The sequence below is a fragment of the Oncorhynchus masou genome, chromosome 14 (genome assembly GCF_036934945.1).
Source record: "Oncorhynchus masou masou isolate Uvic2021 chromosome 14, UVic_Omas_1.1, whole genome shotgun sequence".
Taxonomy (NCBI): domain Eukaryota; kingdom Metazoa; phylum Chordata; class Actinopteri; order Salmoniformes; family Salmonidae; genus Oncorhynchus; species Oncorhynchus masou.
This window is the reverse complement of record NC_088225.1, coordinates 28,534,612-28,559,911: the sequence shown is the minus strand read 5'-3', so window position 1 is coordinate 28,559,911 and position 25,300 is coordinate 28,534,612. Positions and strand designations below refer to the sequence as shown.

At 42.6% G+C, this 25,300-nt stretch overlaps 1 protein-coding gene across 1 annotated transcript in view; it reads right to left on the bottom strand.

The window, feature by feature from the left end:
• The window catches only part of LOC135554689 (ethanolamine-phosphate cytidylyltransferase-like), a 46,914-nt gene that overhangs the window by 8,541 nt on the left and 13,073 nt on the right, over nucleotides 1-25,300 (bottom strand). Inside the window, 10 exon segments of the mRNA XM_064987112.1 lie at nucleotides 2,784-2,813; nucleotides 2,815-2,856; nucleotides 3,050-3,127; nucleotides 5,176-5,258; nucleotides 6,613-6,751; nucleotides 7,724-7,765; nucleotides 9,891-9,975; nucleotides 11,238-11,304; nucleotides 14,276-14,437; nucleotides 19,430-19,518. Of these exon segments, the coding sequence (XP_064843184.1) occupies nucleotides 2,784-2,813; nucleotides 2,815-2,856; nucleotides 3,050-3,127; nucleotides 5,176-5,258; nucleotides 6,613-6,751; nucleotides 7,724-7,765; nucleotides 9,891-9,975; nucleotides 11,238-11,304; nucleotides 14,276-14,437; nucleotides 19,430-19,518 (817 nt within the window).

Sequence of the window (25,300 nt, the reverse complement as noted above, 5' to 3'; positions counted from 1 at the left end):
CTATGCAGGGTGAGACCCAACACTAACCCACTGTAGATACCATGCATGATGAGACCCAACACTAACCCACTGTAGATACCATGCATGATGAGACCTAACACTAACCCACTGTAGATACTATGCAGAGAGAGACCCAACACTAACCCACTGTAGATACTAGGCAGAGTGAGACCCAACACTAATCCACTCTAGATACCATGCAGGGTGAGACCCAACACTAACCCACTGTAGATGCCATGCAGGGTGAGACCCAACACTAACCCACTGTAGATACCATGCAGGGTGAGACCCAACACTAACCCACTGTAGATAGTAGATACCATGCAGGGTGAGACCCAACACTAACCCACTGTAGATACCATGCAGGGTGAGACCCAAAACAAACCCACTGTAGATAGTAGATACCATGCAGGGTGAGACCCAACATTAACCCACTGTAGATACCATGCAGGGTGAGACCCAACACTAACCCACTGTAGATACCATGCAGGGTGAGACCCAACACTAACCCACTGTAGATACCATGCATGATTAAACCCAACACTAACCCACTGTAGATACCATGCATGATGAGACCGAACACTAACCCACTGTAGATACCATGCAGGGTGAGACCCAACACTAACCCACTGTAGATACCATGCAGGATGAGACCCAACACTACCCCACTATGTAGATACCATGCAGGGTGAGACCCAACACTAACCCACTGTAGATACCATGCAGGGTGAGACCCAACACTAACCCACTGTAGATACCATGCAGGGTGAGACCCAACACTAACCCACTGTAGATACCATGCAGGGTGAGACCCAACTCTAACCCACTGTAGATAGTAGATACTATGCAGGGTGAGACCCAACACTAACCCACTGTAGATACCATGCAGGGTGAGACCCAACACTAACCCACTGTAGATACCATGCATGATGAGACCCAACACTAACCCACTGTAGATACCATGCAGGGTGACCCAACACTACCCCACAGTAGATAACATGCAGGGTGGGACCCAACACTAACCCACTGTAGATACTATGCAGGGTGAGACCCAACACTAACCCACTGTAGATACCATGCATGATGAGACCTAACACTAACCCACTGTAGATACTATGCAGAGTGAGACCCAACACTAACCCACTGTAGATACTAGGCAGAGTGAGACCCAACACTAATCCACTCTAGATACCATGCAGGGTGAGACCCAACACTAGCCCACTGTAGATGCCATGCAGGGTGAGACCCAACACTAACCCACTGTAGATACCATGCAGGGTGAGACCCAACACTAACCCACTGTAGATACCATGCAGGGTGACCCAACACTAACCCACTGTAGATACCATGCAGGGTGAGACCCAACACTAACCCACTGTAGATAGTAGATACCATGCAGGGTGAGACCCAACACTAACCCACTGTAGATAGTAGATACCATGCAGGGTGGGACCCAAACCTAACCCACTGTAGATACCATGCAGGGTGAGACCCAACACTAACCCACTGTAGATACCATGCAGGGTGAGACCCAACACTAACCCACTGTAGATACCATGCAGGGTGACCCAACACTAACCCACTGTAGATACCATGCATGATGGGACCCAACACTAACCCACTGTAGATACCATGCAGGGTGACCCAACACTAGCCCACTGTAGATACCATGCATGATGGGACCCAACACTAACCCACTGTAGATACCATGCAGGGTGAGACCCAACACTAACCCACTGTAGATACCATGCAGGGTGAGACCCAACACTAACCCACTGTAGCCAGCATCATACCACCCTGCATACCAATGCTGGCTTGCTTCTGAAGCTAAGCAGGGTTGGTCCTGGTCAGTTACTGGATGGGAGACCAGGTGCTGCTGGAAGTGATGTTGGAGGGCCAGTTGGAGGCACTCTTTCCTCTGGTCTAAAAAAATATCTCAATGCCCCAGGGCAGTGATTGGGGACACTGTCCTGTGTAGGGTGCCGTCTTTCGGATGGGACGTTAAACGGGTGTCCTGACTCTCTGAGGTCATTAAAGATCCCATGGCACTTATCGTAAGAGTAGGGGTGTTAACCCCGGTGTCCTGGCTAAATTCCCAATCTGGCCCTAAAACCATCACGGTCACCTAATAAACCCCCGTTTACAATTGGCTCATTCATCCCCCTCCTCTCCCCTGTAACTATTCCCCAGGTCGTTGCTGCAAATGAGAACGTCAATTTAACTGGTAAAATAACGGATAAATAAATAAATACAATGCAGGATGAGACCCAAAACTAACCCACTGTAGATAGTAGATACCATGCAGGGTGAGACCCAACACTAACCCACTGTAGATACCATGCAGGGTGAGACCCAACACTAACCCACTGTAGATACCATGCAGGGTGAGACCCAACACTAACCCACTACTAGATACCATGCAGGGTGAGACCCAAAACATAACCCACTGTAAATAGTAGATACCATGCAGGGTGAGACCCAACACTAACCCACTGTAGATACCATGCAGGGTGAGACCCAAAACGAACCCACTGTAGATGTAGACTCAGAACCCCACTCTTGTCAGACTCACCTGGTCAGTGTAACCCCATATCATGCAGGGTGAGACCCAACACTAACCCACTGTAGTTAGTAGATACCATGCATGGTGAGACCCAAAACTAACCCACTGTAGATAGTAGATACCATGCAGGGTGAGACCCAACAATAACCTTTGGAGTTTCCACAAATGTTAGCATGTTCAAATGGCTCTGCAGAACAAGTGTAGTGTCTTGAGCCCTTACCTTGAAGTGGTCTAGTAACTCTCCTGGTCAAAGTGACTGCATAAGGCGCACCAATCACCACCTCAGAGACATACTGCAGACAGTAACAGAACAGAAGCATATTAATATAGTCATCACTATTATTTTACTTGACCTTTATTTTAACAGTCCCATTGAGACAATGGTCTCTTTCAAAGTGTAACCCTGCATACACACAATTTACAAAAATAACTCTTACAAAAGAGATGCACAGTATCTCTTATGGAAGAGAAGGAGAGAGAACTTACTCGACAGGCCAGCACACTGAGTGTTCTCTCATGGACGTTCATGATGGGGTAATTCTTCCCTTTGTAGCGATTCACCTCCTGAAAAATTCACATAACACCCAAAAGTAAGAATAAGATGATGCAAATGTCCACTATCAGTGCCAAGGATGTCATTTGACAGTGGGTTGGTTATAGGCATTGTGGGTTTTAAAAGGCCATTTCTGATTGAGTCGAAATATGCAGCGTTTACCGTGAATGGGATCGCCGAGAACATTGTGGGAACATTGCCTTTGAAAGCCATCAACAGGCGGTAAATTGGTTAATAGACCAATAACATAGAGTTCCAAACCTCTCTGTTAATAACAGCTACTTTTACATGTTCCTCTCCCCACTGAGACCACTCCTAGACAGTCCTTGCAAAATTCTTGCTTGAGAAATAGTTTTTTGCTGAAAAGCCATTTTTGTCCATTTTAATGCACAATTATTACAGTAATTGTTACCCATAATTTATACTTATTGATATAAAAATGGCTGTATTACACCTACAAATCCCAGCCTAAATGATCTATTTTACAGCTCAACTGAGGAGACAATAGACCAGATTGTGTCAAAGTGTAAACCCACTATAACATATGACTTGTCAGACTCACCTGGTCAAAGTGTAACCCCACTATAACATATGGCTTGTCAGACTCACCTGGTCAAAGTGTAACCCCACTATAACATATGGCTTGTCAGACTCACCTGGTCAAAGTGTAACCCCACTATAACATATGACTTGTCAGACTCACCTGGTCAAAGTGTAACCCCACTATAACATATGAACAGACTCACCTGGTCAAAGTGTAACCCCACTATAACATATGACTTGTCAGACTCACCTGGTCAAAGTGTAACCCCACTATAACATATGACTTGTCAGACTCACCTGGTCAAAGTGTAACCCCACTATAACATATGACTTGTCAGACTCACCTGGTCAAAGTGTAACCCCACTATAACATATGACTTGTCAGACTCACCTGGTCAAAGTGTAACCCCACTATAACATATGACTCAGACTCACCTGGTCAAAGTGTAACCCCACTATAACATATGGCTTGTCAGACTCACCTGGTCAAAGTGTAACCCCACTATAACATATGACTTGTCAGACTCACCTGGTCAAAGTGTAACCCCACTATAACATATGACTTGTCAGACTCACCTGGTCAAAGTGTAACCCCACTATAACATATGACTTGTCAGACTCACCTGGTCAAAGTGTAACCCCACTATAACATATGACTTGTCAGACTCACCTGGTCAAAGTGTAACCCCACTATAACATATGACTTGTCAGACTCACCTGGTCAAAGTGTAACCCCACTATAACATATGACTTGTCAGACTCACCTGGTCAAAGTGTAACCCCACTATAACATATGACTTGTCAGACTCACCTGGTCAAAGTGTAACCCCACTATAACATATGGCTTGTCAGACTCACCTGGTCAAAGTGTAACCCCACTATAACATATGACTTGTCAGACTCACCTGGTCAAAGTGTAACCCCACTATAACATATGACTTGTCAGACTCACCTGGTCAAAGTGTAACCCCACTATAACATATGACTTGTCAGACTCACCTGGTCAAAGTGTAACCCCACTATAACATATGACTTGTCAGACTCACCTGGTCAAAGTGTAACCCCACTATAACATATGACTTGTCAGACTCACCTGGTCAAAGTGTAACCCCACTATAACATATGACTTGTCAGACTCACCTGGTCAAAGTGTAACCCCACTATAACATATGACTTGTCAGACTCACCTGGTCAAAGTGTAACCCCACTATAACATATGACTTGTCAGACTCACCTGGTCAAAGTGTAACCCCACTATAACATATGGGTTGTCAGACTCACCTGGTCATAGTGTAACCCCACTATAACATATGACTTGTCAGACTCACCTGGTCAAAGTGTAACCCCACTATAACATATGACTTGTCAGACTCACCTGGTCAAAGTGTAACCCCACTATAACATATGGCTTGTCAGACTCACCTGGTCAAAGTGTAACCCCACTATAACATATGACTTGTCAGACTCACCTGGTCAAAGTGTAACCCCACTATAACATATGACTTGTCAGACTCACCTGGTCAAAGTGTAACCCCACTATAACATATGGGTTGTCTGAAAGCCTGGAAACCGCCTCCAGGAAGTCCACATGGCCAATATCTGAGAAGACATTGGTCAAGGCCGACAACAACAACTATAGTATCTACAAACTAGGCCTCTGAGTCCAGTCTATAATCTCAAACCTCTCCACACACTGCAGATGACTGGGCCCAGGTGTTTTGGCTGACCACAGGACTAGCCAGTTATAGAAATATAGAACATCTACGTCACATAAGTGTAGTGCAGCTAGGTAGTGTAACAGTATAGCTTCCGTCCCTCTCCTCACCCCTACCTGGGCTTGAACCAGGGACCCTCTGCACACATCAACAACTGCCTCTCACGAAGCATCGTTACCCATCGCTCCACAAAAGCCGCGGCCCTTGCAGAGCAAGGGGAACAACTACTTCAAGGTCTCAGAGCGAGTGACGTCACCGATTGAACCGCTATTAGAGCGCACCCCGCTAACGAGCTAGCCATTTCACATCAGTTACACTATCATGAGTGGTGTTTGTCTTTCTATGGCCCAGTTTTTCTTGGTCAGGTCACATGGTCAGAAAATAACAACTCTTTGCTCTAACATGGTAGATATGAGTGTATAGAGTCACCTGACATTGATGTATCCTACCATCAGGGCCTTCAAAGCTGTCAGAGAAGGCCTTAGTAACAAGTCAAACCGTTCTTATGTACATGTAACTGCCAAAATAAAGGAAACACTTGACTAAATGAGGGATACAAAGTATATTGAAAGCAGATGCTTCCACAAAGGTGTGGTTCCTGAGTTCATTCAGCAATTAACATCCCATCATGCCTAGGAGGGTGATGAAAAAAATGCTGGGTAAGCCATTATTTTTGGCTATCATGGCAATGCCACCATAGGATGACAATGTCCCCATCTACAGTGCACAAGTGGTCGCTGAATGAGCAGGGAAACGATGTAAACCATATGCCATTGCTGTCTCAGTCACCAGATCTCAACCCAATTGAACACTTATGGGACATTCTGGAGCGACGCCTGAGACAGCGTTTTCCACCACCATCAATAAAACACCAAATGATGGATTTTTGGTGGAAAAATGGTGTCTCATCCCTCAAATAGAGTTCCAGACACTTGTAGAATGTATGCCAAGGGGGAATGAAGCTGTTCTGGCTCGTGGTGGCCCAACACCCTATTAAGACACTTTATGTTAGTGTTTCCTTTATTTTGGCAGTTTCCTGTATCAACACACTTCATATTATAGACATGGTCAGGAAAATCTCCTGGCACCAGACATGGTAAATATGAGGAGGCTGGTGGAGGGAGACATCACCATGCAGGATTCCAGCCATTGTATTGGCTGGAATGCAACGAATGGAATGGTATCAAACACATGCAATTGAAAGTAGTGCGTTCATGGAGCCACCAGGCAGAGGATACGGAAGAGGTCGAAGGCTCCAGCCACATAGATGATGGTGTCCCCAGGCTGAGGCTCCTGTCCTGAGGCAAACTGGATAATCTTCTGGGACGTCTGGAGGAACTGGGACACCCCCGTCCACGGACTGTGGCCCTTAGGACCCTGCAACATCCATAATGCACAAAGTATAAATACAGTGTAGCACTTGACAAACCACGACTAAATGTTCATTCCAAGCCAGCAAAGGAATGATATCATTACACTGAGTAATAGATGATGCTGTATGATATTCCTTACAGAGGCTATACAGGTGGAACCTCTGAGGGAGTTATTGTGCCAAAAGACTTAAAGTCCCCTAAATGGAATGAAGTATTGTCCATAAATGTGTTCATTGGGCAGAAAGGGGAACAACACACCATGCCAGTATGTGGTAGCTTGACTTATTAAAATCCTATAGCATTTGGTATTCAAAGTTGGTATTCAATATTCACTATGGTCTTTTCTCATAGGAGAAAATGATCACACTGCGCCACCCAGTGGCGAATGAGTAAAACACCATCTGAGATCCCTCTTCTTGAACATCCAGTAGCCAGTCAGTCAGCACTGTGAGGTATATCTCAATGTCCGTCAGAGCCCCCAACACATTTATTCAACACTGGCCAAATATATTTTTTCTCTCTCTTTCAACGTTTGAAAAAGAGTACATTTGTTACGTAACGGTGATCATTCTGTTCTCTTTCCCACCCCCATTTGGAATCTAAACGTTGTTCAAATGTAGATCCTCTGGTCAGTTTCTGCATTCAGAGGGAACAGAGGTGGTATTCATTACCACCTGGCCAGGCCCACAGTTTTGATTATCAACTGGGCACCACAATAACACCCTTTGTTTCAGAGAGAGAGTTGGCGAGAGTTGGGGGGGTACTAAAGCTGTAGCAGAGAAAGTCTACCCAGGATTTGGAGACAAATAGTAGACCATGACAAAGCAGTTGCTATGGTCAAGTGCACTCTTTTTTAACGGGCATTTAAATGATCAAAAACAGACAGCTGTGCATTTCACAGAGTGAGCCTTTGTGGGATTTAAAAAAACAACTTTTCTTAAAGTTCTACTTGTATGAGAGTAGACATGGGACCTACCTTGCCAAAGTTGTCTGTGTGCTGTTGATAGTCTGAATGGCCCTGAGGGGACATAGGAGAGGAAACAGGCTTCAGTTGATCTATTATTCAACTGTAACAATAGGAGCTCTGAGACATGACAGATAGGAGCATATCATGACTTCTACATTTTTGATGTCAACAGGAGACAAAGTGGAAATTCAACTGAAGTGGAAGAACTCCTAACCTATGAGGGGTTTCTATACTCACCATGGTAACCTATGAGGGGTTTCTATACTCACCATGGTAACCTATGAGGGGTTTCTATACTCACCATGGTAACCTATGAGGGGTTTCTATACTCACCATGGTAACCTATGAGGGGTTTCTATACTCACCATGGTAACCTATGAGGGGTTTCTATACTCACCATGGTAACCTATGAGGGGTTTCTATACTCACCATGGTAACCTATGAGGGGTTTCTATACTCACCATGGTAACCTATGAGGGGTTTCTATACTCACCATGGTAACCTATGAGGGGTTTCTATACTCACCATGGTAACCTATGAGGGGTTTCTATACTCACCATGGTAACCTATGAGGGGTTTCTATACTCACCATGGTAACCTATGAGGGGTTTCTATACTCACCATGGTAACCTATGAGGGGTTTCTATACTCACCATGGTAACCTATGAGGGGTTTCTATACTCACCATGGTAACCTATGAGGGGTTTCTATACTCACCATGGTAACCTATGAGGGGTTTCTATACTCACCATGGTAACCTATGAGGGGTTTCTATACTCACCATGGTAACCTATGAGGGGTTTCTATACTCACCATGGTAACCTATGAGGGGTTTCTATACTCACCATGGTAACCTATGAGGGGTTTCTATACTCACCATGGTAACCTATGAGGGGTTTCTATACTCACCATGGTAACCTATGAGGGGTTTCTATACTCACCATGGTAACCTATGAGGGTTTCTATACTCACCATGGTAACCTATGAGGGGTTTCTATACTCACCATGGTAACCTATGAGGGGTTTCTATACTCACCATGGTAACCTATGAGGGGTTTCTATACTCACCATGGTAACCTATGAGGGGTTTCTATACTCACCATGGTAACCTATGAGGGGTTTCTATACTCACCATGGTAACCTATGAGGGGTTTCTATACTCACCATGGTAACCTATGAGGGGTTTCTATACTCACCATGGTAACCTATGAGGGGTTTCTATACTCACCATGGTAACCTATGAGGGGTTTCTATACTCACCATGGTAACCTATGAGGGGTTTCTATACTCACCATGGTAACCTATGAGGGTTTCTATACTCACCATGGTAACCTATGAGGGGTTTCTATACTCACCATGGTAACCTATAATACTCACCATGGTAACCTATGAGGGGTTTCTATACTCACCATGGTTTCTATACTCACCATGGTAACCTATGAGGGGTTTCTATACTCACCATGGTAACCTATGAGGGGTTTCTATACTCACCATGGTAACCTATGAGGGGTTTCTATACTCACCATGGTAACCTATGAGGGGTTTCTATACTCACCATGGTAACCTTGAGGGGTTTCTATACTCACCATGGTAACCTATGAGGGGTTTCTATACTCACCATGGTAACCTATGAGGGTTTCTATACTCACCATGGTAACCTATGAGGGGTTTCTATACTCACCATGGTAACCTATGAGGGGTTTCTATACTCACCATGGTAACCTATGAGGGGTTTCTATACTCACCATGGTAACCTATGAGGGGTTTCTATACTCACCATGGTAACCTATGAGGGGTTTCTATACTCACCATGGTAACCTATGAGGGGTTTCTATACTCACCATGGTAACCTATCACCATGGTAACCTATGAGGGTTTCTATACTCACCATGGTAACCTATGAGGGGTTTCTATACTCACTATGGTAACCTATGAGGGGTTTCTATACTCACCATGGTAACCTATGAGGGGTTTCTATACTCACCATGGTAACCTATGAGGGGTTTCTATACTCACCATGGTAACCTATGAGGGGTTTCTATACTCACCATGGTAACCTATGAGGGGTTTCTATACTCACCATGGTAACCTATGAGGGGTTTCTATACTCACCATGGTAACCTATGAGGGGTTTCTATACTCACCATGGTAACCTATGAGGGGTTTCTATACTCACTATGTTGCTGTGGTGGGCTTTGGTCATCAGTAGCATGCGACCGACCAGGTCTGTGGTAGAAACTCCCTGGGTTCGCTTGCACTCCCTGGAACCACACCAGGCCATGAGATAAAATTGTACAATTGTAAACAGAGCATAACAACAGCAATAATAATAATATGATAATATATAAAATAATAGAAAATATACTATAGAAAATATAAATGCAAAATGCAACAATTTCTAAGATTTTGCAGCTACAATTCATATAAGGAAATCAGTCAATTGAAATACATTCATTAGGCACTAATCTATGCATATGACATGACTGGGAATACAGATATGCATCTGTTGGTCACAGATACCTTTAAAAAAAAGTAGGGTCATGAATCAGAAAACCAGTCAGTATCTGGTGTGACCACCATTTGCCTCATGCAGCACGACACATCTCCTTCACATAGAGTTTATTAGGCTGTTGATTGTGGCCTGTGGAATGTTGTCCCACTCCTCTTCAATGGCTGTGTGAAGTTGCTGGAGATTGTCTGGAACTAGAACACGTCGTATATGTCGATCCAGAGCATCCCAAACATGCTCAATGGGTGACATGTCTGGTGAGTATGCAGGCCATGGAAGAAATGGGACATTTTCAGCATCCAGGAATTGTGTAACAGATCCTTGCAACATGGCGCTGTGCACTATCATGCTGACACATGAGGTGATGGCGTTTCGGATGAATGGCACGACAATGGGCCTCAGGATCTCGTCACGGTATATCTGTTCATTCAAATTGCCATCGATAAAATGCAATTGTGTTCATTGTCTGCAGCTTATGCCTGCCCATGTTATAACCCCACCATGGGGCACTCCATTCACAGACGCACTGCCAAATTCTCTAAAACGACGTGGCTTATGGTATAGAAATGAACATGAAATTCTCTGGCAACAGCTCTGGTGGACATTCCTGCAGTTAGCATGCCAATTGCACACTCCCTCAAAACTTGAGGCATCTGTGGCATTGTGTTGTGTGACAAAACTGCACATTTTAGAGTGGCCTTTTATTGTCCCTAGCACACGGTGCACCTGTGTATTGATCATGCTGTGAAATCAGCTTCTTCATATGCCACTCCTCTTAGGTGGATGGATTATCTTGGCAAAGGAGAAATGCTAACCAACAGGATATAAACAAATTGGAGCTCAAGATTTGAGAGAAATAAGCTTTTTGTGCATATGGATCATTTCTGGGATCTTTTATTTCAGCTCATGAAACATGGGACCAACACTTTACATGTTGCCTTTATATTTTTGTTCAGTGTATATTATTAACGACAGCTTTAGTTCAAGGTTCATTCCAGCTTGAGTAACTCTCACCTGTACCTCCCTGACCTCTTCACCTCTTCGTATGTGTCCTTCCCATCCACTGTTAGTGTGATGTCATCTGAAATGACACATTCAACATGTCTGCTATATTCTGATCAAGGTGACAGACATGAGATACTTTACAGGAGGTCAAGGGGCAAGATAGAACCATTAGATACTGGGAAAACACAAAACAGGATATTACCCCCAAAAATATGAAAACTAAATCAAATAAGTGTATTGGTCGCGTAAACAGTTTAGCAGATGTTATAGCGGATGCAGTGAAATGCTTGTGTTACTAGTTCCTCACAGTGTTACTATGTTAATATAATATGTTAATGGTTTAATAATGCCACTATGTTAATATAATATGGTAATGGGGTAATATGTTACTGTGTTACTATGTTACTGTGCTAATATGTTACTGTGTTACTATGTCACTGTGCTAATATGTTACTATGTTACTATGTCACTGTGCTAATATGTTACTGTGTTACTATGTTACTGTGTTACTATGTTACTGTGTTACTATGTTACTATGTTACTGTGTTACTATGTTACTGTGTTAGTATGTTACTATGTCACTGTGCTAATATGTTACTGTGTTACTATGTTACTGTGTTACTATGTTACTGTGTTACTATGTTACTATGTCACTGTGCTAATATGTTACTGTGTTACTATGTTACTGTGTTACTATGTTACTGTGTTACTATGTTACTGTGTTACTATGTTACTGTGTTACTATGTCACTGTGCTAATATGTTACTATGTTACTATGTCACTGTGCTAATATGTTACTGTGTTACTATGTTACTGTGTTACGATGTTACTATGTCACTGTGCTAATATGTTACTGTGTTACTATGTTACTGGGTTACTATGTTACTGTGCTAATATGTTACTATGTTACTATGTCACTGTGCTAATATGTTACTGTGTTACTATGTTACTGTGTTACTGTGTTAGTATGTTACTATGTCACTGTGCTAATATGTTACTGTGTTACTATGTTACTGTGTTACTATGTTACTATGTCACTGTGCTAATATGTTACTGTGTTACTATGTTACTGTGTTACTATGTTACTATGTCACTGTGCTAATATGTTACTGTGTCACTATGTCACTGTGTTACTATGTTACTGTGTTACTATGTTACTATGTTACTATGTTACTGTGTTAGTATGTTACTGTGTTACTACTGTTACCATGTTACTGTGTTACTATGTTACTGTGTTAATATGTTACTGTGTTACTATGTTACTGTGTTACTATGTTACTGTGTTACTATGTTACTGTGTTACTATGTTACTGTGTTACTATGTTACTGTGTTACTACTGTTACTATGTTACATGTTACTGTGTTACTACTATTTACTTACTATGTTACTGTACTGTTACTGTGTACTACTACTGTGTGACTGTGTTAATATGTTACTGTGTTACTGTTACTGTTACTTTGTTACTATGTTACTGTGTTAATATGTTACTGTTACTATGTTACTGTGTTACTATGTTACTGTGTTACTATGTTACTGTGTTACTATGTTACTATGTTACTGTGTTACTATGTTACTGTGTTACTATGTTACTATGTTACTATGTTACTATGTTACTGTGTTACTATGTTACTGTGTTACTATGTTACTATGTTACTGTGTTACTATGTTACTATGTTACTGTGTTACTGTGTTACTATGTTACTGTGTTACTGTTACTATGTTACTGTGTTACTATGTTACTGTGTTACTATGTTACTGTGTTACTAATGTTACTGTGTTACTGTGTTACTAATGTTACTGTGTTACTGTGTTACTATGTTACTGTGTTACTGTGTTACTGTGTTACTGTGTTACTATGTTACTGTGTTACTATGTTACTATGTTACTATGTTACTATGTACTATGTTACTGTGTTACTATGTTACTGTGTTACTGTGTTACTGTGTTACTGTGTTACTATGTTACTGTGTTACTATGTTACTATGTTACTATGTCACTGTGCTAATATGTTACTATGGTACTGTGCGAATATGTTACTATGTTACTGTGTTACTATGTTACTGTGTTACTAATGTTACTATATTACTGTGTTACTGTGTTACTATGTTACTACTGTTACTATGTTACTGTGTTACTATGTTACTATGTTACTGTACTGTTACTGTGTTAGTATGTCACTATGTTACTATGTTACTGTGTATGTTACTATGTTACTATGTTACTATGTTACTATGTTACTGTGTTACTATGTTACTGTGTCACTATGCCACTATGTTACTACTGTTACTATGTTACTGTGTTACTATGTTACTATGTTACTGTGTCACTATGCCACTATGTTACCATGTTACTGTTACTATGTTACTGTGTTACTATGTCACTATGTTACTACTATGTTACTATGTTACTGTGTTACTATGTTACTGTGTTACTATGTTACTATGTTATGCCACTATGTTACTATGTTACTATGTTACTATGTTACTATGATACTATGTTACTGTGTTACTATGTTACTGTGTCACTATGCCACTATGTTACTACTGTTACTATGTTACTACTGTTACTATGTTACTGTGTTACTATGTTACTGTTTCACTATGCCACTATGTTACTACTGTTACTATGTTACTACTGTTACTATGTTACTACTGTTACTATGTTACTACTGTTACTATGTTACTGTTTCACTATGCCACTATGTTACTACTGTTACTATGTTACTACTGTTACTATGTTACTATGTTACTGTGTTACAATGTTACCGTGTTACTACTGTTACTATGTTACTGTGTTACACTTCACATTAAAACAATACAATGAAAATAAGTGAAGTTCTACTCTACTATTTCTGAGTCTACACTACGTGGTGTTACAGTCAATTAAAATGTTCTGTTTCAGATTTTCAGCAAACCTATCAAAGACATGGGGGGGTGTTCCTCTCTCTCTCTACACAAACAGTTGCTGAGTGGCCTATCCTGGTTAAATAAAGATGAACTGAATATTCAGAACCGGCCCACCCATTCAAGTATCTCAGCAAACTCACCTCCGTGCACACAGAAGTCACTGGTGTACTTGTCCAGGGTCTCCAGCGTGGTGACGTAGGGCGCTCCCTCCACTATCTCATCCACCCACTTGATGGCTCTCACCATCTTGTATCGTTCATCCTGGGTGAAGACCGGGGGACCCTTGTGCTGTGAGATTTCACCTATAGGGTGAGGAGGTATTATTACTAATGGTCACTGATATCCATCAAAACACACCGACCACCAGAAGCTAATAGCGATAGAGAGTGTTTTCCCCTGGCATTAAAGGGAGACTTCATCTTTTAGTATTTTGTTCATTAGAACACTGTTAACATGATCCCCCAAAAAGTGTCCATGTCAGCAGTTAAGTTTTCAAGATAGAGCACTTTCAGTACAGAGAAAAAGCTGTGATGATGATGAAATGAGTTGAGTGAACTATCCCTTTAACAAGTGTCCTGTGATCAGTTCCGGTCCACATTTAGATCCATGTCTGCACATTCACAGCTGACGGTAAGAGACACATTTTATGGCCATGTTTACTATTAACGAGTCATGATGACCATGTTTACTATAGACGAGTCATGATGACCATGTTTACTATAGATGAGTCATGATGACCATGTTTACTATAGACGAGTCATAATGACCATGTTTACTATCGACGAGTCATGATAACCATGTTTACTATAGACGAGTCATAATGACCATATTTACTATAGACGAGTCATGATGACCATGTTTACTATCGACGAGTCATGATAACCATGTTTACTATAGACGAGTCATAATGACCATATTTACTATAGACGAGTCATGATGACCATGTTTACTATAGACGAGTCAAAATGACCATATTTACTATAGACGAGTCATGATGACCATATTTACTATAGACGAGTCATGATGACCATGTTTACTATAGACAAGTCATGATGACCATGTTTACTATAGACGAGTCATAATGACCATATTTACTATAGACGAGTCATGATGACCATATTTACTATAGACGAGTCATAATAACCATGTTTACTATCGATGAGTCATGATGACCATGTTTACTATAGACGAGTCATAATGACCATGTTTACTATAGACGAGTCATAATGACCATATTTACTATAGACGAGTCATAATGACCATGTTTACTATAGACAAGTCATGATGACCATGTTTACTATAGACGAGTCATAATGACCATGTTTACATAATGACCATGTTTACTATAGACGAGTCATAATGACCATGTTTACTATAGAAGAGTCATAATGACCATGTTTACTATAGACGAGTCATAATGACCATGTTTACATAATCATGATGACCATGTTTACTATAGACGAGTCATAATGACCATGTTTACTATAGACGAGTCATGATGACCATGTTTACTATAGACGAGTCATAATGACCATGTTTACTATAGACGAGTCATGATGACCATGTTTACTATAGACGAGTCATAATGACCATGTTTACTATAGACGAGTCATGATGACCATGTTTACTATAGACGAGTCATGATGACCATGTTTACTATAGACGAGTCATAATGACCATGTTTACTATAGACGAGTCATAATGACCATGTTTACTATAGACGAGTCATGATGACCATGTTTACTATAGACGAGTCATGTTGACCATGTTTACTCATGATGACCATGTTTACTATAGACGAGTCATGATGACCATGTTTACTATAGACGAGTCATGATGACCATGTTTACTATAGACGAGTCATGATGACCATGTTTACTATAGACGAGTCATGATGACCATGTTTACTATAGACGAGTCATAATGACCATGTTTACTATAGGACGAGTCATAATGACCATGTTTACTATAGACGAGTCATAATGACCATGTTTACATAGTCATAATGACCATGTTTACTATAGACGAGTCATAATGACCATGTTTACTATAGACGAGTCATAATGACCATGTTTACTATAGACGAGTCATAATGACCATGTTTACTATAGACGAGTCATAATGACCATGTTTACTATAGACGAGTATAATGAGTCATAATGACCATGTTTACTATAGACGAGTCATAATGACCATGTTTACTATAGACGAGTCATAATGACCATGTTTACTATAGACGAGTCATAATGACCATGTTTACTATAGACGAGTCATAATGACCATGTTTACTATAGACGAGTCATAATGACCATGTTTACTATAGACGAGTCATAATGACCATGTTTACTATAGACGAGTCATAATGACCATGTTTACTATAGACGAGTCATAATGACCATGTTTACTATAGACGAGTCATGATGACCATGTTTACTATAGACGAGTCATAATGACCATGTTTACTATAGACGAGTCATGATGACCATGTTTACTATAGACGAGTCATGATGACCATGTTTACTATAGATGAGTCATGTTTACTATAGACGAGTCATGTTGACCATGTTTACTATAGATGAGTCATGATGACCATGTTTACTATAGACGAGTCATGATGACCATGTTTACTATAGACGAGTCATGATGACCATGTTTACTATAGACGAGTCATGATGACCATGTTTACTATAGACGAGTCATAATGACCATGTTTACTATAGACGAGTCATGATGACCATGTTTACTATAGACGAGTCATGACGACAATGTTTACTATAGACTATCTACAAATACACCAAACAACTACCTCTTCCCCTACTGTATTTTTTATTTTATTTTGCTCCTTTGCACCCCAGTATTTCTACTTTGCACACTCATCTACTGTGAAATCTACCCTTCCAGTGTTTTACTTGCTATATTGTATTTACTTCACCACCATGGCCTATTCATTGCTTTTATCTCCCTTATCTCACCTCATTTGCACACATTGTATATAGACTTATTTTTCTACTGTATTATTGACTGTATGTTTGTTTTATTCCATGTGTAACTCTGTGTTGTTGTATGTGTCGAACTGCTTTGCTTTATCTTGGCCAGGTCGCAATTGTAAATGAGAACTTGTTCTCAACTGTCCTACCTGGTTAAATAAAGGTGAAATATATATTTTTTTAAATAGACGAGACACAAACAGATAGTGTCCTGAACATCTTGACAGGATAAGGTACACTCAGCAAGACGTTGCAACCAACAGCACCACAGATATTAAGAGAAACGCAACACTAGACTTTGCTCTCACACAGTCTCTGTGTGCTTCACAACGGTCCTGCCCCCCCCCCCACACACACACACAGCTGATTCAAATAATCAAAGCTTGATGATGAGTTGATTATCTGAATCAGCTGTGTAGTGCTGGGGCAAAAAAAGTGCACCCAGGGGGGACCCAGGACCGAGTTTAGGAAACCGTGCTATACTGCATGCGTTGTAGCCAACTGTCATGTTGTTGTCAACCATTGGCATGACAACGAAGAAAGAAAATAGTAGGCTAGAGCATCAAAAGACTGGACCACCAGGCTGCTACAGTAGATAGTGTGATGGACTCAAACAATAACAAAGTGTGTACAACAACATAGGGGTGGATATACTGTATGACCGCCAACATTTGGTTGACTGTGAACTTATTTCAATAAAGTGAAATAATCCAGCCAGGTCCCAGAACTGTTTGTGTTGTCTGCCAAATTACCCCTGTGCTCATCGGCATGCCTTGCCATAGAAGTTGGCAAGACAGCACAAATAGATCTGGGTCCAGGCTAGAAATGATCAATGTGGGTAAGACAAGGGCTTTACAGTCTGTGTATATCTTTCAGCAAAGTCATCAAAACTGGATGTGACAATGACCTTGTCTGTTATAAACCTGAGGGGGGGGGATAGAGAGAAATACATGACCAGCTGTATAGTAGTTTTACACTGACTGTACAGTACATTATCCACACTGTAGCAGAGATAATCCATTATCACGCCTCTCGCCTCTCTCTCTCACCTCCCCCCCTCTCTCTCTCTGTGATAGAGAGGTTATAGCCTACTATATATGTGCTCCTTTGTCCCTGACAGACCACAGTGTGTGAGGCTCTATTGTTTGAGTTAAGCCATGTAGTTCTGGGTTATGGTAAACACTGACATGGCGCCCGTCGCACAGTGTGTCTGTCGGTCCCAGTGTCAGAGTGCCCTAGTGTGCCATGGGAGGCTGTGATGTGTTGTTGTGTCCCAGCCACTGTTTGGGCCCCTGTGTTACTACTGTCACAACAGTCGCAAGATCTTACAGCACACAAGTGGCTCGTGTTCATTAGGAAACACAATGAAAAACAGGTAGTCCATCCAGGTAGTCCATCCTTGTTTCAGTCTGTTTTTATTGAATTTAGTGCCTAATGAACACAACTCTGGTGTCTGATGGTGATGAGGTATTAAAGCACTGGGAGGCTGGCCACCTGACACCTCCCCATGTCAGGCTGAAGGGTTTGGGAGAGAAGGAGAAGAGAGATGGGGTCTGGTGGGAGATGCTTTGGTGTGTGTGCGTGTTTGGGGGGTGTTGGCTCTGCGTTGAGGTGATGCAGGTCAGGTCTGGTTGGTGTCTTGGTTGGGGTAGGAGATGTAATGGGGGACTGGTATTGGCAGTTGAGGGCTGAAAGGATGAGGTCACTATGCTGGGTCTGGGCATCTGAGGGGATTGGGAGGTGGTGGTTATTCCATGGAGGTCAGGGCCACATTCATTAGGGCCCACAACGGAAATGAACCATTCTTATTGAACAAGGTAATGCCTGGTATTGGTCCAGGTAACTCCTCCCTGTTTCCATCCATTTTCTTACGTTGTGCTTAATGAATACAACCCCTGGTATGATGGAGACTCTCCTGTTGCACGTTGGGACTGGAACCCAGCCCTGGTGTGATGGAGGCTCTCCTGTTGCATGCTGGGACTGGAACCCCAACCCTGGTGTGATGGAGGCTCTCCTGTTGAATGCTGGGACTTGAACCCCAACCCTGGTGTGATGGAGGCTCTCCTGTTGCATGCTGGGACTGGAACCCCAACCCTGGTGTGATGGAGGCTCCCCTGTTGCATGCTGGGACTGGAACCCCAACCCTGGTGTGATGGAGGCTCTCCTGTTGCATGCTGGGACTTGAACCTCAGCCCTGGTGTGATGGAGGCTCCTCTGTTGCATGCTGGGACTTGAACCCCAGCCCTGGTGTGATGGAGGCTCCCCTGTTGCATGCTGGGACTGGAACCCCAACCCTGAAGCTCTTACCGTCTGTGTGTACTCCAACGATGAGGTAATCTCCCATGGCCTTGGCCTGCCGCAGCTGGTTGGAGTGACCATAATGGACCATGTCATAGCTAGAGGAAGGATAACAAAGCCACAGTTAATACTAGGGAGCATTCATAGGGTCAGTTTCCAAGACACAGATTAAGCCTATTCCTGGACTGAGAATGTTTTGTAAAATAGGAGTAGGCTTAATCTGGTTCTGGGAAACCTGTCTATAATGTACATCTAGTACCACCAAACTAACAGTCAGAGAAACAGAGTCACTACATCCACAGTAGCCATGGAGACGAGCACTGAGCACTCCATCTGTAGCTGAGTAGATTATAGCCCAGATTGGGACTCAGGTTGGTACAGAGTAATCTAGCACGGTGATGACTAACAGGTGGACATTAGCATTAGCCTGCTATCACTCAAACTGCTGACATGACAGGCCCTGCAGTGGTTTGGTGTCTGTTCCGGCTCCTCATTCAGTGGTGGTTGAGGTATAGGTACAGTGAGAATTAGCACAGCAAGTGGTAATGTTATATTGTAGGCCCCCTGATGTATGGATTCATAAAGCCTTTATAGCTACATAAGACATACCATCTGTCATAGTCAGTCATAAACATGATGAACCATGGTATTAGATACAATGAAGCTTGTCATAATGGGTACTATAGATGACAGGACGCTGTTGTCCCGTGTAGAGGTCGACCAATTATGATTTTTTTAACGCTGTTACCAATACCGATTGTTGGAGGACCAAAAAAAGCTGATACCGATTAATCGTTCAATTTATATATATATATATATATATATTTTAAAAATTGTATATTTGTATATATATATATTTGTAATAATGACAATTAACACTGAACACTTATTTTTTAACTTAAAATAATACATAAATAAAATCTATTTAGTCTCAAATAAATAATGACACGTTCAATTTGGTTTAAATAATGCAAAAAAAGTGTTGGAGAAGAAAGTAAAAGTGCAATATGTGCCATGTAAAAACGCTAACGTTTCAGTTCCTTGCTGAGAACATATGAAAGCTGGTGGTTCAATATTCCCACTTCTTCAATTTTCCCAGTTAAGAAGTTTTAGGTTGTAGTTATTTTAGGAATTATGAAGCATCGACTATTTCTCTCTATACCATTTGTATTTAGATGCACTATTGTAAAGTGGCTGTTCCACTGATGTCAGAAGGTGAATTCACCAATTTGTAAGTCGCTCTGGATAAGAGCGTCTGCTAAATGACTTAAATGTAATGTAAATGTATTTCATATACCTTTGACTATTGGATGTTCTTATATGCACTTTAGTATTGGCAGCCTAATCTCGGGAGTAGATAGGCTTAAAGTTATAAACAGCGCTGTGTTTCAGAGCTGCTGGCAAACACAGTAAAGTGCTGTTTGAATGAATGCTTACGAGCCTGCTGCTGTCTACCACGGCTCAGTCAGACTGCTCTATCAAATATCAAATCATAGACTTAATTATAATAATTATAATATAATAAACACAGAAATATGAGCCTTTGGTCATTAATATGGTCAAATCTGGAAACTATCATTTCAAAAACAAAACGTTTATTCTTTCAGTGAAATACGGACCGTTACGTATTTTATCGAACAGGTGGCAACCCTAAGTCTAAATATTGCTGTTATATTGCACAACCTTCAATGTTATGTCATAATTATGTAAAATTCTGGCAAATTAGTTCGCAACGAGCCAGGCGGCCCAAACTGTTGCATATACCCTGACTCTGTGTGCAATGAACGCAAGAGAAGTAACATGATTTCCCTAGTTAACATTGCAGGTTTAAAAAAATATACTTCTGTGTATTGATTTTAAGAAAGGCGTTGATGTTTATGTTTAGGTACATTTGTGCAAAGATTGTGCTTTTTTCAGCAATGCACTTTTGTTAAATCATCAGCCGTTTGGCGAGGTTAAAGTAGGCTGTGATTTGATGATAAATGAACAGGCACCGCATTGATTATATGCAACGCAGGACAAGCTAGTTAACCTGGTAATATCATCAACCATGTGTAGTTAACTCGTGATTATGTGAAGATTGATTGTTTTTTATGAGATAAGTTTAATGCTAGCTAGCAACTTACCTTGGCTCCTTGCAGCCACAAGGTCCTTTTGATGCTGCACTCGCGTAACAGGTGGTCAGCCAGCTATGCAGTTTCCTCATGGATTGCAATGTAATCGGCCATAATCGGCGTCCAAAAAGGCTGATTACCGATTGTTATGAAAACTTGAAATCGTCCCTAATTAATCGCGCATGCCGACTAATCGGTCGACCTCTAGTCCTGTGACCTCTTTTGGATTTATCACTTTCCCCGTTCCATTCCCCAGGCCCACCAGGGTTACATCTGACCCTACGAGGTCCGGATCCTGCTGGTTCTGTTCTACCTGATCATTATTCCACCCACCTGGTGTCCCAGGTCTAAATCAGTCCCTGGCTGGACGGGGGAAATGGAAAAAAGCAGTGGAACTGGCTTCCAAGTTGAGTTGAATTTCAGGGCTATAACTTCCATTATGTGGCAAATGACATCATAGTCTCTTCAGTAGCTTGTTATAGCGAAACTGGAATAGCACATTTGTAGTCATGTAACCTGTGTTATAGACGCACTTGACATAAAGGCACATTGCCTACAGTAACGTATTAGAGAGACAGTTGAAACCTGGAGAATTCTTATCGCCAGTGTATTGTGTCAAAAAACGTGTGCTAATGGTACATCAACTGTAGTAATTTGACTGATCATAAAAATGGATAAAATCAGTCATAAACCATTTACAACTACTGCACATGACCTGATTGCTATCGCTGCTATAACATGTCATCGAAATAGAGCTGTCACGATTTAGAGATGTCCAGCCCAGAGCAGTAAGAGAATCTCATGTTGCTAAGTAGCCTGCCTGTCTAAGGGGTAGGGCAGTGATGACACAGTGAACCCCTGAACCATGGTGTGATGTGGTCGTATCACTATACACTGCAGACTGCTCTTGTTCCTACTTCCTACTGCCCTTAAGTGAACTTTCAAGATGGACCACTTAATGTTATCACTTTTTTATCAGCTTTCTTTCCCACGTGGCTGTTCTTAAAAGCATTTTTTATTGTTTATTTATTTAACCTTTATTTAACTAGGCAAGTCAGTTATCAACGGTATTGAATGTTAAATGAACACGTTGTATGGCGCGACCAAAAGGACATTGTTTTGTGTGTGATGACTGAACAGCATAAGCAGTCCCTGACCGTTCAGACGATTTGTTCACACTGTCTGTTGTTAGAGGAATGGAATCCACATGCTTGTTCTAAATAGGGGGCTTAATGTGACTACTGAGTGTGGCTGGTCAGGCCAGAAGTGAAGTGTGTGTGTGTGTGTGTGTGTGTGTGTGTGTGTGTGTGTGTGTGTGTGTGTGTGTGTGTGTGTGTGTGTGTGTGTGTGTGTGTGTGTGTGTGTGTGTGTGTGTGTGTGTGTGTGTGTGTGTAAGGAGACTGAGACAAAGGACTAAGGGTTACATAAGAGACTATGCTTGTGAGAGAGGCCCTGCAGTCCTAGGCTTGGTGTCCAAGTCTCTCTCTCTGCCTGCCTGCCTGTATATCGGCCTGTCTGCTTGCCTGCCCTTGGACAGTGTAACCCAGGAACGCTAGGTGGCTTGAAAGGTGGCCTGGCCTGGGGTGATGCTGCTCCTGTTGTTTTTTTAGCAGGGTAGGAATCACCAGAGGATCACAGGACGTGATGAAATATTAAGTAGTGTGGCAAGGTCAGCTAGCAGACAGACACCCAAATAGCACCAGAGCTGTTTGACAATAACGCCAGCTAGGTCCTAGTAGAGAATGGTAGAGTGGTACATTAACGCCAGCTAGGTCCTAGTAGAGAATGGTAGAGTGGTACAATAACACCAGCTAGGTCCCAGTAGAGAATGGTAGAGTGGTACAATAACACCAGCTAGGTACCAGTAGAGAATGGTAGAGTGGTACAATAACACCAGCTAGGTACTAGTAGAGAATGGTAGAGTGGTACAATAACACCAGCTAGGTCCTAGTAGAGAATGGTAGAGTGGTACAATAACACCACCTAGGTACCAGTAGAGAATGGTAGAGTGGTACAATAACACCAGCTAGGTCCCAGTAGAGAATGGTAGAGTGGTACAATAACACCAGCTAGGTCCCAGTAGAGAATGGTAGAGTGGTACAATAACACCAGCTAGGTTCTAGTAGAGAATGGTAGAGTGGTACAATAACACCAGCTAGGTCCCAGTAGAGAATGGTAGAGTGGTACATTAATGCCAGCTAGGTGTCATGTCTTGTTATGTCTGTTCCTGTCCTTTCTCTTCACTCTGTCTCTCTCTACTGGTCTTTTTAGGTTACCTTCTCTGTCTCTCATTCTTCAGCTGTTCTACATCTCCCCTAACTAGCTCATTCACTCTTTCCCACCTGTTCTCTCTTCCCCCTCTGATTAGGTCTCTATTTCTCTCTCTGTTCCTGCTACTTTCAGTGTCTGATTCTTGTTTGTGTTTTTGATGCCAGAAGCAAGCTGTCGTCCCGTTTGCTTCCACCTTGTCCTATCCTGTCGGAGTCCGCCTGGCAGGTGCATCCTGCATTATACTAACGTTCTTTTTGTTCCATTGACTACGTTGGAAGAGGATTTATGCCATTCCTGTTTTTCATTAAAGAACTCTGTTTTCTGTTAAAACCGCTTTTGGGTCTTCACTCAAGTACATAACAGAAGAATCAGACCAAGAATGGACCCAGCGGCTCCGGACCCTTTTCACTCCGCCGTCGAGATCCAGGGAGCGATGCTAGGCAGACACGAGGAGGAATTGTCTGCTGCTCGACATGCCGTTGAAACCCTGGCCGTCCAAGTCTCCGACCTCACAAGACAGGTTCACCAACTCCACCTCGATCCACCGCCCACTTCCAGGGTTTCCAAGTCTCCGGAGCCCAGGATCAACAACCCGCCGTGTTACTCTGGGGAGCCCACTGAGTGCCGCTCATTCCTCACTCAGTGTGATGTGGTGTTCTCTCTCCAGCCCAACACTTACTCCAGGAGCGCAGCCCGCATCGCCTACGTCATTTCTCTCCTTACCGGACGGGCGCGTGAGTGGGGCACGGCAATCTGGGAGGCGAGGGCTGAGTGTATTAACCAGTATCAGGACTTTAAGGAGGAGATGATACGGGTTTTTGACCGTTCTGTTTTTGGGGAGGAGGCTTCCAGGGCCCTGTCTTCCCTATGTCAGGGGAATCGATCCATAACGGATTATTCTATTGAGTTTCGCACTCTCGCTGCCTCTAGTGACTGGAACGAGCCGGCTTTGCTCGCTCGTTTTCTGGAGGGTCTCCTCGTCGAGGTTAAGGATGAGATCCTCTCCCGGGAGGTTCCTTCCAGTCTGGACTCCTTAATAGCTCTCGCTATTCGCATAGAGCGACGGTTTGATCTTCGTCGCCGAGCTCGTGGAAAGGAGCTCGCGTTCTCCGTTAACTCCCCTCTCCACATCACTGCCACCTGCCGCATCACTGCCACCCTCCTCCGCCGGCTCGGATGCTGAGCCTATGCAGCTGGGGGTATCCGCATCTCGGCCAAGGAGAAGGAACGGAGAATCACCAATCGCCTCTGTCTCTACTGCGGCTCCGCTGGTCATTTTGTCACCTCATGTCCAGTAAAAGCCAGAGCTCATCAGTAAGAGGAGGGCTACTGGTGAGCGCAACTACTCAGGCCTCTCCTTCTGGATCACGCACTACCTTTCCGGTCCATCTCCGCTGGCCCGGTTCATCTGCTTCCTGCAGTGCCTTGATAGACTCTGGGGCGGAGGGCTGTTTTATGGACGAGACCTGGGCTCGGGAACATGACATTCCTCTCA